This window comes from Amblyomma maculatum, chromosome 3, assembly GCF_055883805.1.
Source record: "Amblyomma maculatum isolate TAMU_Amacu chromosome 3, ASM5588380v1, whole genome shotgun sequence".
Lineage (NCBI taxonomy): Eukaryota > Metazoa > Arthropoda > Arachnida > Ixodida > Ixodidae > Amblyomma > Amblyomma maculatum.
Window position 1 is genome coordinate 81,380,814 of NC_139346.1, and position 15,429 is coordinate 81,396,242.

The window sequence follows — 15,429 nt, forward strand, 5'->3', positions numbered from 1 at the left end:
ACGCTGACCCACAATCCGGTTACGCGGGCGTCTTCAAGGCATATACTCGTCTCCGGCTGCGTTACGACTGGCGGGGGGCATGTACACCTTCGTACTCAAGTACGTTCGCTCATGCCTCACCTGTCAACGTCGCAAGACATCTCATCGTTCTAATGGAGAGTTGCTGCCGTTAGTTACCCAGCCCATCACGCTCTTTCGACCGCTTCGGCATTGATCTGTACGGGCCGCTTCCCTACACTGCGGCCGGCAACCGCTGTGCTATCGTAGCCGTTGATCATCTGACGAGGTATGCAGAAACCGCCGCACTTCCATCAGCCACAGCGTCAGACGTAGCTTCCTTCATCTTGCAGCGATTTGTTCTTCGCCATGGCGCACGTAGAGAGCTGCTCAGTGACAGAGGACGCGTTTTCTTGAGGGACGTTGTGAATGCCTTGCTAACCAAGTGCAACATTATTCATAGAAACACCTCCGCCTATCCTCCCCAGACTAATGGCCTCACTGAGCGTTTCAATCGTACCCTTGGTGACATGCTCTCTATGTACGTCTCCTCCAACCCCTAAAACTGGGACCTCGTCCTTGCGTATGTCACGTACACTTACCGTACCGCAACGCAGTCTACTACTGGCTTCTCTCCTTTTTTTCTTCTCTACGGCCGTCAGCCCTCTGCTACAATCGACATTCGACACCATACTCCCGTATCAGCCAGACATATCAGAGTATACACCTGCGTCTCAAGCAGCCCAACATGCGGAAGACTGTCGACAAATCGTCCGCGCATTCACGACTAACACCCAGTACCGCCATAAATCCAACCATGACAGCCAACACTCGACACTGGACTTCTCGTCTGGCGCTCTTGTGTGGCTGTGGATACCTTCCAATGCTCCTGGACTTTCTTCAAAATTACTTGCTAAATACTAAGGCCCATACCGAATTCTGGAGCGCACCTCTCCGGTTAATTATGTGGTGGAACCTGTTAAGCCATCCCATGATCTACGCCGGCGCGGACGCGACATTGTTCACGTCCAGCGCCTCAAACGCTATTACGACCCTACCGTCGTGCTCACGCCGCAAGTCGCCAGGATGTCTCCTCTTTGTACCGCGGGCAATTGTGAATATGTATATATATATAATCCTCAGACTGACGGTACCCACTGCAGGACGAATTCCTCTCCCATATTCCTCCAATTAACCCAGTTCTATGCTTGCTGTGTCCCCTTGCCCCCTGCGAACTTCTTAACCTCATCCGCCCACCTGACGTTCTGCTGCCCCCTGCTACGCTTTCCTTCCTTTGGAATCCAGTTTGTTACCCTAAGCGACCATTGGTTATGCTCTCTTCGCACTATATGTTCTGGCCATGCCTATTCCTTTTTCTTAATTTCCACTACAATGTCAGTATCTTGAGTTCTTTCACTGACCCACGCTGCAGGTTTCCAATCTCATAATGTTAAACCTACCCCTTTACGTTCTATACCTCTGCTGTATAATATTTTGAAAATGCACGCTCGCTATCGGCGTGCTCGATCCTGCGGTCGCACTGTGTGAGGCTAAGTAGAGTGGAGAGTTGGGCGAGGTGGTATATATTGATGAGGATTAAAACGAGCGGAAAGATGCAGAGAAAGAATGAAAGAGGCTAGTTCGGAGTTGCAGTAGTACGACACTTAAAATTTACTCGGTGCTGTGCCATTTATTTTCTCTTTATTGCGCTGTACTTTTTGCGATCATATACTGGTATTCAGCTATGTGGTGAAGTTTGCTCTCTAAAAAAAAGTCACTATTTGGAAAAATCTTCGAGTTGCACTATGAGATTACTAATACATTTTTAACGGTACTGCGGGCAAGGCTTGCAAATACTAACAATTTGTGTAGTCTAAGCGCACTTGCTGCTGGACTAGTTGGTTATCATTCATAATAATTAGTTTTAAGGTGCAAACAACAGACAAGACACATAGGTAGGTGACAGGACGAAGCGTCAGGCGACAGGATGTCGCTCCATCCTGTCGCCTACCCGTGTATATGGTTTGTTTTTTTCGCTTAAAACTATTTAATTATGCATTGTGTAGGTCACTGTTTATCATGCAGGCACGCAGATGTGTTATGTTTGGTGTTCTAATATACTGTGATGTCTTTCTGCTGCACATTTTTCTTTTGGGCTTGTGCCTTACCCCTGAAAATCTTTGCCTGAAGCGTGGAATCCTGACAGTTTGTATTGAAATAAAAGCAAACATTGGGCATAGAACCTTGTATCCCAAGGGCTACTACAAAAGTAGGCACTGCTAGTTTTCTGAAAAGAAAGTATTTGCAGAGTTTGTCCCTCAACGGCATCTGAATGTCCATTTCATGTATCTCAGTCATGGTCGCTAGTGAACAGTTCGTTTCGTTCGATATTTGATTGTAGTCGCCTGTAAAAAAGACACAAGATTCCCTTTCCGTGAGCTCAGGGACATAGCGACTTTGCGCTGAGTGTCTGCTTTCTTTCATTTTTTTGTCGCGGCACCCGAGCTTTACTTTTGAGGCTGGTGCTTCGTGTCCCGAAATAGTGGAAATAAGCATTCATCGGGAAGAAAAGCCGACGCACACCCCGCATTTCTGCTTAGCTAGCTTTGTTTGCGACACTTTTCTGTGAAGGCTAAGAATAGAGACAAGGAAGTTGTCATCAGAAAAAAAGTGGTGGCACTTCACTAAGGAGATCCGTAATGCAGTTTGATCGAGCCTCGCGCGTAGCATACAACTTAACCATGGGAATGAACTTGAGATGATGTCGATTGAAACATTGAAGCAGGTATTTCGTTCGTTGAATGAAAAGTTTCCGAAAATGAAGACTTTACTTACTCTTCTTAAAAATGTTTCTACTCTACCTAAGTACTTTTTATTAACTAGTTTTCATGTAAAGAGGCGCATGCAGCATTCCCTTTCGGGCCGGCAGGCAGGTAGGAATTATGTTTCTTAGTAATAAATGTTCGCTTGGTTTGTTTTTGTTTTTAATTGCAGTGTGGAAACGAAGATGGAAATGATTGTCGCGACTTCGGAGAGTGTCTGTGCATCTGCAGAGGAGATAACGGGAACTTCTGTTACAATCCAGAGAAAGAAAGATGCGAGTTAAAGTATTAAAACAGTTCCAATGATTATAAACAAAATAACGCCATAGAGCCCGAAGAGGAGCAGCGCAAGAACTGGCGCTGAAATCGCAGCAGTGCAATAAAATATAAACGAGGAAAAGCAGATTGCATTCATGCAAAGCGATGCGGCATTTGCGCGTCACATGTGCGATTTTTGTTTTCTTTGCTCTCCCATGTAGTCAATATGAGTTTCTGCGGTCTGAGCTTGCGCGTGATGGAGGTGGTATTCCTGTTTTCTCATTCAGGTGGGAACTTAATGCATTAAAAAAAGATTTCATCCAACGAGAAGACTGGAATCAAAGGATTCTAAAATATTGGGTAGATGAGCCTAAAAATACATATAGACGCCAAGGAACTAGAACAGCAACAACACTTGCATACTGGTAATGGGACTATGTTACCAGTATGACATCATCATTAATAACAGAGGCGAGAAACGTGAGGGGTAACTAACGTTGCTTTCAGAATAGCGGCACACGAGCAGTGTCTGCTTCATTGTGACCGAAAAAATTACCCATCTGTTAAGGACTTCCTAGTGCGCACGGCTACTCCAGTAATTTGTCAACAATGTGTTACAGCGGGCCGGGGTTCCTGCTGTGTTTTCAATGTCAGGTGTCAGCTACCTCCTGGAAGAGCGAATTGTCTCTTCCGAAAGTATTTCGAAAATGACGTCAGTGAGTTTGTGCAGAACCTCGTAGGAGCAGAGGAGCAAATCATTATGTTATATGAGGACGTCTGCGGTAGAATAGGGCTTCAAAACGAAATGTCAAAGCCTCTAGTGGTGACCGTTCTTGCTGCTGCACGGGTCGTTGTTCAGACACAAGGCGGGCGAATTACGTTTGCCGAACGAATTGTGAAGCGGGTCTTACAGACAGCTGTGTAGACAGTTTGAGGAGGCTATGATGGGACAGTGTTAGTGGCGCCCGTTTGTGTTGGTGTACAAGCTCTTTGATAATCACTTTATGCTGCTCGCTAAACGTGCGTCAATTCTCTTAGTCATATTCATTACCAAATAGTCATGAGCTAAATTGTATGTGAACGAAGAGAGGCGCTAGATCTATTGATTTGCTTGCACTATGCCGTTCGAACGTAGACTCATTGCGATCAATATGAGCTGCAACTGGCCCAGATTGACCCAATTGCTATTCCCGCTGTAAACAAAAAGAACACGCTGAACACCGGGCGTTTCACTGCAAGATGTATTAAATAAATAGTATTTGTTCGCTCTTTCACAGCGAAACGGATATTCTGAACAGTAACTAGGTAACCTGAATAGTAACTGCATCTTGCCGCATCGCGTGCGTTGCAGCTCATCCTGCATGTGATAGTGCTTGCTCGGCCTATGTGCAAACGGCCAACTCGGAATCCTAGCGTTCCAGAAGTTCCGATTCACATCTCAACCTTTCCTCTAAAAGGAGCAAGCCCATTTTTGCAGCTCCTGCCACACTGTAATGCCATGTTGCGTCGTGAGGTTACAAAACACGTTAGGCAATCCGTGTTAAGTGTCCTCACAACTATCACCTGTCGGACGTATGTTCTTCAAGAGCCCACTATCAATGCCGACGTCAGAATTTACGCAATCGGCCGTGCGAAGGGTGACTTTCCGATGGGTTTTTAAAACTTGTGGAGTTAATGTTTACTTCTGGTTTTTCATTGAACGTTTTTGTGGTGTACAGGGTGAAAGTTTGAAAAAAAACAAACAAACAACAACAGAACAATGTTTTAAAACAGCATGAAACGCAAAGATAAACAAAAAGCGCAAAACTGAACCAGCCCATTTTCCTTGCTGTGACATCAGCTGCGACTTGATGATTGCTGCTCCAATCTTGTTGGAGGTAGTTATCGAAACTACCTTAAGCCGTGCTGTGAGCGTTCGATGAAATGGTTGGAAGAGCGGAAATCAACTTTTCACACAACAGTAAGTCTTCAGAAAGCGATTCATTAAGCAGTTTTGACCGGACGAGTAGGCCTTCATATAAGACCCACCGCCGCGAGGGCCAATATAGTCTATGACAGGGCGCGTCATATGCAAGATAGAGGCGGCCTGTTAGACTCGGAGATTTAAATACTGCTACCCTTTTAGGATCATGTATTTGTTATGCGGCCTTATACGACACGAAAGGTGAAGTGATGCTGTCACTTCCAGCTGCAACTGCTGCCTGGATATTTTCCATCGCAGCAGAAGCGAAGTTTTCAAACCGTACTGGACTAACCATTTCAAAAACCGAAGGCAGAGGGATAACAAAATAGTAACAGAAGGCATAGAGATAACACACACCCAGCGGGGTTGGAACTGGGGTTAGAGCCGTCGACTACTATTCCCAAGGATGCGGGATCGAATCCCGGCCTCGGCGGCCGTTTTTCGATGCACCGCTTTTCGATGGAGGCGAAAAGCAAGGCTCCCGTGTGGTGTGCGATGTCAGTGCACGTTAAAGAACCCCAGGTGGTCGAAATTTTCGGAGTCCTCTACTACGGCGTCCCTCATAGCCTGAATCGCTTTGGGACGTTAAACCCCCCAAAACCAAGCCAGAGATAACAGACCTTTCGCGCGGTGGGTTCTAGCAGCAATCCTCTCAAGCATGTTGTCTCTCATGCTTTCGAGCAACGTCGTAACGTTTATTGATAAGGGCGCCTAATGGGACGCAAGGCCTATAGCGCGTAAAACCCCTGAAACTTTATGAAGTAACGACAACCTTTGCAGGACGCCGCCTATCACTCTTCTGCGCACATCGCCTCTTCCCATTGGTCGATGGTTTCGCGCGCCAAAGTTTTTTAAACCCCCGCTTTTCACTGCCGTAGACGCCAGATAGCCCGCTCTAACCGCGCACCGTAAGCTCGGCATGCATCGTACTGGACATTTCGCTTTTACTTGATTTGAAGAATAGCGGCTTTTGTTTTGCTCGGGACGTGTGTCAGTCAACTTACTTCAAGCCGTCTATCTGTGCGCCATGACGGGTTGCTGCGCTTTCGGGTGTAAGAACCGTCACCATGGTGGAAAGCGGTTCTTCGCCATCCGGTCATCGAAAAACGACGCGGGATGGAGGAAGGTTTGGTTGCACAGAATTGGCCGGGCTAATTGTAATAACACGACGTCGACCACACTTAGCTGGGTAAGTAAAGGGCTTTCCATAGCCGCTGAATATTCCTTTTTTTTAAAGCTACACTGTGAAGTGAGTCCTTAAAATTGAGCGCATGCCGCAGTTAGACATACACTGTAAAAATGTGTGTGAAATTACAGACATTCTTAGAAAAAATTTCTGTCCCAATAAAGAAAATATCTGTTTTACTTCATTGATTGAAATGGAGTGGGGAGAGAACCGCAGCGTGCGGCGCGCCCCTACTCTCTAACTTCTCTGTGGGAGTAAGAGAGTAGGGGCGCGCCGCACGCTGCGGTTCTCTCCCCCCTCCATTTCAGTCCTTGATGTACCTGCTTGTTCGTGCACCTACCCCGATTTCTTTGAGGCTGCGGAAGATCGCTTCATATTTAACACTATCAAAAGCCTTTGTCGAGTCCAGGCCCAGAATTACTTTGGCGTCTCTAGAACGCGAGTCTATTATGCCATGTTTTAATTGTAGCATTACGTACTGCGGCCACAAGCTCGGTCGAAAGCCGTCCATCTCGTGCAATTGCAGGTTGTATTTCTCCATAAAGCGCTTCAGTCTGGCGCGTCCTTTAGGTCTCTATCAATTTCCCCATGCACGAGGGTAGAGAAATAGGTCATAGATTTTCAAGTTTCGGGGTTCGCCGGCTTTGGGATTAGAATTACTTTTGCGGACTTCAACTTCCGAGGCAGGTGGAATATAGTCCAAATGTTTTGCATATAGTCCGTTAAGGGCACTGATGGAGTCATCAATATGGGTTCTTAAAATTTTGTTAGTGAGCCCGTCAGGGCCCGGCGCCGATATCGTTTTTACTCCCAATATTTCCTTCCTGACCTACGCCTCCGTGATCGGTGCATCGAGCTAGTAAAGTTTTTGGTTCGGATGTGATGGGTGACTGGATGGTGGAGCAAGCCAGTAAGTTGGTGGAGCAACTTGACAAACAACCGGAGAACTTTATACAAAAGAATAAGAGGTACAAGAGTTATATTCACAAAGGAAAAAATAGCCGTGGTCGGCCGCGCCGACCGCTAAACAGAGCGACAAGGGACTCTGCGTCCCCGCAGTCGAGCTGGCGCCTCTTGCCCCAGCTCCAAAGCAACCACTAGCTACTCCAGGCGCTCGCCAGCGCGAGCGTCCTAACGCAAGGAGTAGCTCCAGCAAAAGATATTCGGGGCCCGTCCCGCGCTCCAGAGATGAGCCGAGAGCGCGCCCCTTTCCACACGTAAAAACATAAAAACACAGTAACTGTAGCTCTTTCCCGCGTATGTGGGCCACTCGTCGCAGCCTGTCCGACCGTTTCGCCTACTGACAGTTGTGCCCTAGCAAGCTACACGTTATGCAGCGGGACGAAAGCCAGACCCCACTCGCGGGATTTATGGCCCCCGGCCGTTCTCACTCGGGCGACGGGACCGCGGGGGGCCGCGTTAATGAGGTCCGGCTCGAGGGAAGCGGAGGGTCTCTCCCGTCTCCCGTAACAAAGGGACACGTGTGGCGGGGGTCCGAACGAGGAGCCTGCGCTCTTTAACTAATGGTCTCCTTCTAGGAAGTTAGTGTTTGAAAACAGACCAGACGCGCAGCTCGCATCACGGCACCCCGCCGAGACATTCCTTCCTATTCAAGGATGCCAAAAATACAAACGGCAACGCGCCGGACCTTACACCTTCCCCCCAAGACTCGGTTGATCTATTGAAAGATAACCCGAGACAAAACAACAAGAAAAAGGCTCGGCAAGTGTCGGTTGAGTCCTGAAGCTCACGCCAGCTATGGAAGCCGGTGAGCATGGCTGCGCGACCCTTCATCACATACATCCACAAACGCATCATGCGAAAAGAAATAAACACACATAGATGGTTCACAGTGTCACTGAGTTCGGCCTTGGCGTGCACATTTCGAATCCGACGATTCCAGTTTGTTGCTCGCGCACCATTCCCTGGCCCACTGTCCCCAGCGGTCACTGCGGGATGTCAGCCGGTGGTCTGTTCCAACAAGCGTTGGGAATTCTGGACAAGGCATCTGCGTTAGCGTGATCGACTCCTCGGCGATGCTCAATGGCAACATTATAGCGCTGGAGCGCAAGAGCCCAGCGTGTAAGTTTTGCGCTTTGGGGCACACTACTCGTTAGGAATGAGAGAGGATTGTGATCAGTGACGACGGTTACGGTGGCAGCAAACACCCACGTCTCAAATTTCTTTACCGCCCATATTACGGCGTAAACCTCCCTTTTGATTGCAGCCCATCGCATTAGAACTGACGTGTGTCTGGCGAAGGCTATGGGCGCCTCCGTGTCGTCGTCAGAAAGCTGCGCCAAACAGGCACCGGCAGCCACTGCCGACGCGTCCGGTAAAAGCAGATACGGCTTTCGCGGGTCCGGAGTAGTCAACAAAACATCCTCGCATAGGGCCCTCTTTAAGGCGCTGAAGCCTTTGTCCGCATCATCTGGCCACGGTATCTTATTCGGTGAGCCTTTCCCCGTTAGGCGTGTCAGTGGCAGAGCGATATCTGCAAAATTGAGAACATACCCCTGCGGAGTATACTCGACTTCACCAAAGTCGCTGTCATCCTGAAACGTGACTCTCACTGAGTCTACCCTGCCGATGTAGGGACATAACTTATTTGCATGCACTAGCATGCGGCCACCGTCACTCATTTGTACATAGTACGAGTGCTCGCGGTATCTCTTTTTCACTACCGCCGGCTCGAGCCACTTCGGGTACAATTTCCTTGGTCTCTTGTCATCAAAGACGAGAACCGCCTCACCTTCACGAAAGGTTTTCACCATCGCGTGCCTGTTGTAGTGAACCGCGTGCGCCTCTTGCTGTTTGCTGCTCCTTAGCTCCGCGATGTCGGCCGTGATCTCGAGCTGCGGTTTAAGTTTTTTCAAGTAGTCATAGGGGGCCTCCGCTAGCTCCCCAGGTTCCCCAATATCTCCTGTCCAGGTCTGTTTGCGTGGGGGAGGCGCTATCGGTACCCTGTCAGTTTGCCGGCCGTCGGACCGAACTTTACAACTGTGGCAGCTGTCGCAGTGTTTGCGGATGTCCGCCTCCATGCCCGGCCAATAGAAACTTAACTTTAGGCGAGCTTTAGTTTTCCGAAAGCCAATGTGTCCGTCCCAATAGGAATCAACTGCCAGGCTCAGTGCGGCCTCACGTCGTGATTTTGGCAGTACTAACTGCTGCACCCCCTGACCTAACACCTGGTCTCTATGATACAAGACTCCCTCTACAATTGACATGCCAGCCTTCTCTTGCCTAGCATTCTGCCAGGCCTGACGCAGAGTCTCATCCTCGTGCTGCTCCTCCCGAAACCTCTGCACCCCGCTACGCTCAGTAATCACGTTGTCATCTTGTGATTTCTCCACCGCAGTAATGACGACTGTCTCATCCGGCAGCATTTCATTCTCTGACAACAAGACGGGCTCCGCGCCAGCATCTAGCCCAGATTCATCTGGTATTTCATCCGGTGTCGGCACCGTTACCACTGCCTGCACGCGACTCTCGCTGCCAATTTCGCCTGAGTCCTGCAGCTGTTCCCAGGCATCTGCGGAGATTAGGCAATCCGTATGCGTGAGCTTGTCGGTGAGCGCGCACTTCACCGATGTCGAATATTCCCCGGCTTCGATTAACGAATTACCACGATACAAACTCAACGGGACGATGGCCAGCTTCGCCTCTACCCTCTCTCCGAAAGCAGAAATGAGATCGATTGTCCCCTGTGCGGTTACAAACTCCTCAGGCACCATGCTCTCACGCAAGACAGTGATGTCAGCGCCAGTGTCTACCATGGCGCTGATAACAGCTTCCCGACAGCTGAGTTTAATGTCCCTGAGCGCAGGACGCATGGTTTGCTCATCGTGGGTCGACACGCGTGCCGTTAACTTATCCTCGCGTGGCGGATCATCTCGCTTGTCGGCCGGGTTCTCGCCACTGTATGGACAATTCGCAACAAAATGTCTCCAGCTCCCGCATCGGAAACAGCCACTCGATCGCGATGGCCTTTTCCTTTCTCCTCCTGTCCTGCCTCCAGTTCTCTCTGCTCGCTCCGACCCTGAATTCTGCAAAGGTGCGGAATCGGTTCTGGCCCTTGGACGCGTGTCAGGGGCTTTAAAGCTGTCGTCTTTCCTCTGAGCGCTGCCCTTTCCAGCGGCTTCCTCATGTGTTTGTAGCAGCGCGGCTATCTCGTCCGCCTTCAGCCACTTCTCTCCTTCGCGCAGCTTAACATATTTGTTGGCTTCCTCTGACAGCCCCGCCTTGAGCTGATCGGCTACCAATAGCCTTGCAAGCTCATCGAATGATGACACGCATCGAGACTTTAAATAAAAATTTAGATAACTCTGGAGGCGGGTGACAAATGCCTTCCAGGTTTCTTCGCGGCGCTTGGTGGCCCCAGAAAACCGCCTTTTGTACTCTGCGGCTGAAAGTTTTAGCTCCTCTAGGACCACCGCCTTCAGCTTGTCGTAGTCCCGGTGCTGCTCGGCGGTGAACCGAGTTGACAAGTAGGTCACTCGCTCGGCCAGCATTGGGAACACGAGCTGCGCCCAGTGTTCCTTCGGAACGCTGTAAGCCTCGAGCGAGCATTCCACCGACTCGAACCAGACCGGCACTTCACCATCCGCTGGTAATTTGGGGAACGCGCCGGCGAGTAGCTTAGCGTACTGCCTCACACGATCGTTCTCCGAAGGCGCCGCACTTTGCCCGTTAGCCAGCATGAGTTGCATCTGGAGCTCTAAAGCCCTTATCTTCTTTTCATAGAACTCTAACTCCTTTTCAATGTTTCGGCCACACTGAGGTCTCGGCGCCTCAGTGCTGCCCTTGTCGCCACCGCCTCCCCCGTCACCGTCACTATCCATTGTCAGTGCCTTGCTGACAATGCTGACCAGATGCCTAAATCTGGTCAGCATTAACTACACCAGTCACATCAAACAGTGAACGCCAAGAAAACAAAGGGACCAGGGAACTCACTCTGTGCTGCCCGCCGGGTCCTCTTTTCGGACTGGAATGGCGTCGATCGTCAAAGTGGCGCCGCTTGAAGTCGTCCGCTGTTGTTGCTACTCGAGGGCTCCGCTCGCGTCCGTCGACGGACGCGTCCACTTGCGCTTGCAAGCTTCTGTGTCGCTCGTATCGCTGCTCATTGACGTCCTCGTCCTCGTCTTCGGCGCCTTGACGCCCGATGCTTGACGCACCCTCTTGTACCTGCTCGACGTCTTCGGCGTATCGACGCCCGATGCTTCACGCACCTTGTCTCTCGGTTGGGCTGCAGCACACCAATCCTGTCGCGACTGCGCCAGTAAAGTTTTTGGTTCGGATGTGATGGGTGACTGGATGGTGGAGCAAGCCAGTAAGTTGGTGCAGCAACTTGATAAACAACCGGAGAACTTTATACAAAAGAATAAGAGGTACAAGAGTTATATTCACAAAGGAAAAATAGCCGTGGTCGGCCGCGCCGACCGCTAAACAGAGCGACAAGGGACTCTGCGTCCCCGCAGTCGAGCTGGCGCCTCTTGCCCCAGCTCCAAAGCAACCACTAGCTACTCCAGGCGCTCGCCAGCGCGAGCGTCCTAACGCAAGGAGTAGCTCCAGCAAAAGACATTCGGGGCCCGTCCCGCGCTCCAGAGATGAGCCGAGAGCGCGCCCCTTTCCACACGTAAAAACATAAAAACACAGTAACTGTAGCTCTTTCCCGCGTATGTGGGCCACTCGTCGCAGCCTGTCCGACCGTTTCGCCTACTGACAGTTGTGCACTAGCAAGCTACACGTTATGCAGCGGGACGAAAGCCAGACCCCACTCGCGGGATTTATGGCCCCCGGCCGTTCTCACTCGGGCGACGGGACCGCGGGGGGCCGCGTTAATGAGGTCCGGCTCGAGGGAAGCGGAGGGTCTCTCCCGTCTCCCGTAACAAAGGGACACGTGTGGCGGGGGTCCGAACGAGGAGCCTGCGCTCTTGAACTAATGGTCTCCTTCTAGGAAGTTAGTGTTTGAAAACAAACCAGACGCGCAGCTCGCACCACGGCACCCCGCCGAGACATTCCTTCCCATTCAAGGATGCCAAAAATACAAACGGCAACGCGCCGGACCTTACAGAGCTCCTCGTTAGGATCTCCGTCGTACTCTGGAGAGAGGGGGGGGGGGGTGGATACTATGAGCACCGCCCGTGTACAGGGTGATCCACTTCTAGCTATAACACGATCACTGCTTTCAAAGCATCATTGCGGCCATTCCATAAAGCTAGGCGGCAGGCCATGCGAAGCATCACCTCCGCGTCCACTGTGCATATATCGCTTTGCTTCGATAAGCGCCTGCATCCGACGCAATGCTGCTTTGAAAGCAGTGACCGTGTTATAGCTAGAAGTGGATCACCCTGTACATCGTGATTACTGTTGTGGGAATTTAGCATTTCTCTCGCCCGCTCAACGCGGCGAATACCCTCTCTTTCTCTGGGTACCCTCATTTTCCCCTCCTGGTATCCTTCCCCCGGCACTGTGGTGGAGAGGGCGGGGGTGAGGTAACGGCCCCTCCTTCCCCCTCCCCTCTCATCTCAGTGGACAGCATATTAAGAGATGACGTCGCGACGACTCCGGAGCGCGAGGATGCTACTATGACACAGAGGAAGAACATTGGGCGTTCCCAATAAATAGCTTGGCCCGCTAGCTATGTATGGTTCGGTGTGTCGTTCTTCAAGGCCACGGCTGTGGTCAGCGCTAGCGGTGTTGCTTCGGTTCTCAGAACGGAACCGGAGCCCCGTGGGAATCCCAACAAAATGGCGCACCAACGCGGGGTCCCACTGGCATTCCAGTTGGGGAGGTTATCTCACGAAGAATGGTGGAATTCCAAGCAGTAAATTGTCCGAAGTCGACTGAGTGATCTTGGCCGGTATGCGAAGCCTAGCCCGATGGCATGGGCATCCAACCGCTATTGCGATACGCATCGAGTGAGAGCGCAGTTGTGGTCCACCGAACGACCAGTTCTAAAGAGATCCTGAGCTACTGGTCAAGCTACGGCCAGTTGCCTACGCTAGCCCCTTGCACGCGCTCGGGAAAGCCGGCCCATTGGTCCAGCTCACTATACGCGCCCATTTGTCCACCTCCGCCAAGAACCGCCAATGCGGTAAGTCCGTTTCGCCCGTTAGCTCAAAACCACGCTGTCCGTACGGCAGAGAATGCGGGTGAGAACGCTGCCGAAGCGCGCCGAGCACGGGTTCAAAGTTCAGCGGCTCAGGAGAGTCGAAAGCCAAGTTGACTGGAGCGGCGTCGCATGGACATGCGGTGAGGTCATTCGTATTCGGCAGGTCACTTCACGAACATCTAGATGCCGTTCGGAAAGGAGTGTGAACTATGGTCGCCTGTGCAATGTCACTAGGTGCGGTGGCACACCGAATGTGCGGTAGGAGGTAGCAGCGGGGAGCATCCTGTTGCGGAAACTTCCAGAGCACGTGCATCTCATAAGAGTGGGGATGCCCACTTGAGCTTGCGTTCAGCAGTTAACAACTGTCAGGGATTAGTAGGAAAGCTCATTTATTTTTTTTTTGTCGTAAGAGGGTCGCAAATCTTATTGAAGAGACAGAACCCCGCGACAATGCAGGCCAAATTGTGCCGTGAAGCCACTTGTACTGTGGTTGGCGTTAGTTAACTCCAGTGTAGCTGGTATTGCTACGACTAAGTTGGAGACTTTCTGCTGGTCTATGATTAAGCTTTTCTACATACATGCTAGGCAATGATGCCTCAAATGAGGGCAGAAAAGCCGTTGTTCGCAAAGGCGCGAGCGCCGATATCGGAATATAGAGCCACTCTAGGGTGAATATGCGCAATCGCATAGCTGCCGGAATGTGCACACTGGCACGCTATTTCCTTAGCTCTGCGCATGAACTCAAAGGTTGAGACCAATGTCGACGACTACAAAAAGCGATTGCGCGAGATTATGGCCACTGCCAATGGAAAGGCGAACCGCAGCCGTGGTAAGAACATTGCAAGTCCGATGGCTAGCTATGCTTACGCACTCAGCGACGTGACCGCGAGATCGCGACGAGTCGAGCGCCCAGATGGGTGGGACCATAAGAGGTTGCTGAGATTGTTTCACGGCTGCAAGCAGAAAGGCCCGACGTCGGGCGGAACTGGCGGAGCCATGCCAAGAGTACTTCCTTTGAAAGTAACTGTAGAAGCGGGCCCCGCATGCGCATAACAGCGCGTAGTCAGCGATACCGAGAGCGGTCTCTACTGGCACCGCTGCAAAACCCGCAGCCAGGGTAGTTACTGCGACAATGGAAAAAATGCCGCGCACGAGAAATCATTCAAGCAGCGCTCTGTAGCACCCACAGCCAGTGAAATCGCTGAAGGATTGTCAAATGCCGCGCATGTGAGACCACGCGCACAGCTAATCCGTGGGTATGGCTACAACACCGTCAGTCAGCGCGATCGCTGAAAGGAGGGGGAGTGCTTCGAGCATGAGGTCACGCGCGCAGAGCAGCGCCGGCGGCGTCGGCTGCCTGTGCAGCTCGACCTGACGACGGACAAACGCCAGAAGCGTGAGTTCGCGCGGTAGCAGATACAAGGGAAGGCAGTCCTTTCCGCGATGTTACAGTGCGGAAGGTAGGTGAAGTCGCCTAATGTCAACCGCAAGGGCACGAGAAGTCTCGTGTTTATCCGGCGCGTGTTGATACACAAGCCGGCGATGATATTGTGCTCGAAGCCTGTGCTGAGCACGTTCAGAGGTACCTAGCCCGCCGACTGGCCTTATTTATGACACCGGCACACCGGGCGCATGGGCCACGCTGTCTGCGTTCAAGCGGTAGATATCGGTGAAGGTGATGCTAATTCTACTAGCCGAATGGCTGCGCAGAGGCCGGCATAACCAGTGTCCGGTTTCCCCCCCCCCCCCCCCCCCCGTGAGTATCCCAAAGTCCCCAACCCAACCAACCATACAGAGGTCCCCGGAAAATCTCGAATTCGAGCTCGTTCATGGAGAAGCTAGCATTCGAGCTAGAATAACAAACGGGAGGGCGAGAAGATGCCAGTACACTTTGACCTTTCCCGACGCCGTCTGCGATTTCCCGGACTCGAGTACGCCGGTTCCATCCTGGCTGAAGAACCCGTCCGGTGTAGATAGGCAGGCCGGAGTGGTTCCTGTACGCGGAGGGACGGAGACTGCTGCCCTGATTTAGGACCTGCGGGGAGTCGGCGCGGACGTAGGCGATCAGCGCACTGCGGGCGTGCCGGCG

General features: G+C 51.5%; 1 protein-coding gene and 1 long non-coding RNA gene across 2 annotated transcripts in view; one reads left to right on the forward strand and one right to left on the reverse strand.

The window, feature by feature from the left end:
• Positions 1 to 3,219, forward strand: part of LOC146195094 (uncharacterized) — a 47,593-nt gene extending 44,374 nt beyond the window's left edge. The window contains exon 3 of the long non-coding RNA XR_014705533.1: positions 2,992 to 3,219. This is a non-coding gene — a long non-coding RNA (uncharacterized LOC146195094). The remainder of the gene's footprint in view (positions 1 to 2,991) is intronic.
• Positions 3,220 to 8,512: 5,293 nt separating this feature from the next.
• Positions 8,513 to 11,067, reverse strand: LOC146195095 (uncharacterized). The gene is made up of 2 exons (XM_084596722.1): positions 8,979 to 11,067; positions 8,513 to 8,520 (listed from the first exon to the last, which is right to left on the reverse strand). The coding sequence occupies exons 1-2, from the start codon at positions 11,065 to 11,067 to the stop codon at positions 8,513 to 8,515; spliced, it is 2,097 nt and encodes a 698-aa protein (XP_084452848.1).
• Positions 11,068 to 15,429: the final 4,362 nt, after the last annotated feature.

What these genes read in the sequence shown, in the direction of transcription:
- LOC146195095 (XM_084596722.1), bottom strand. Translation starts at nt 11,067, where the DNA reads ATGGATAGTGACGGTGACGGGGGAGGCGGTGGCGACAAGGGCAGCACT.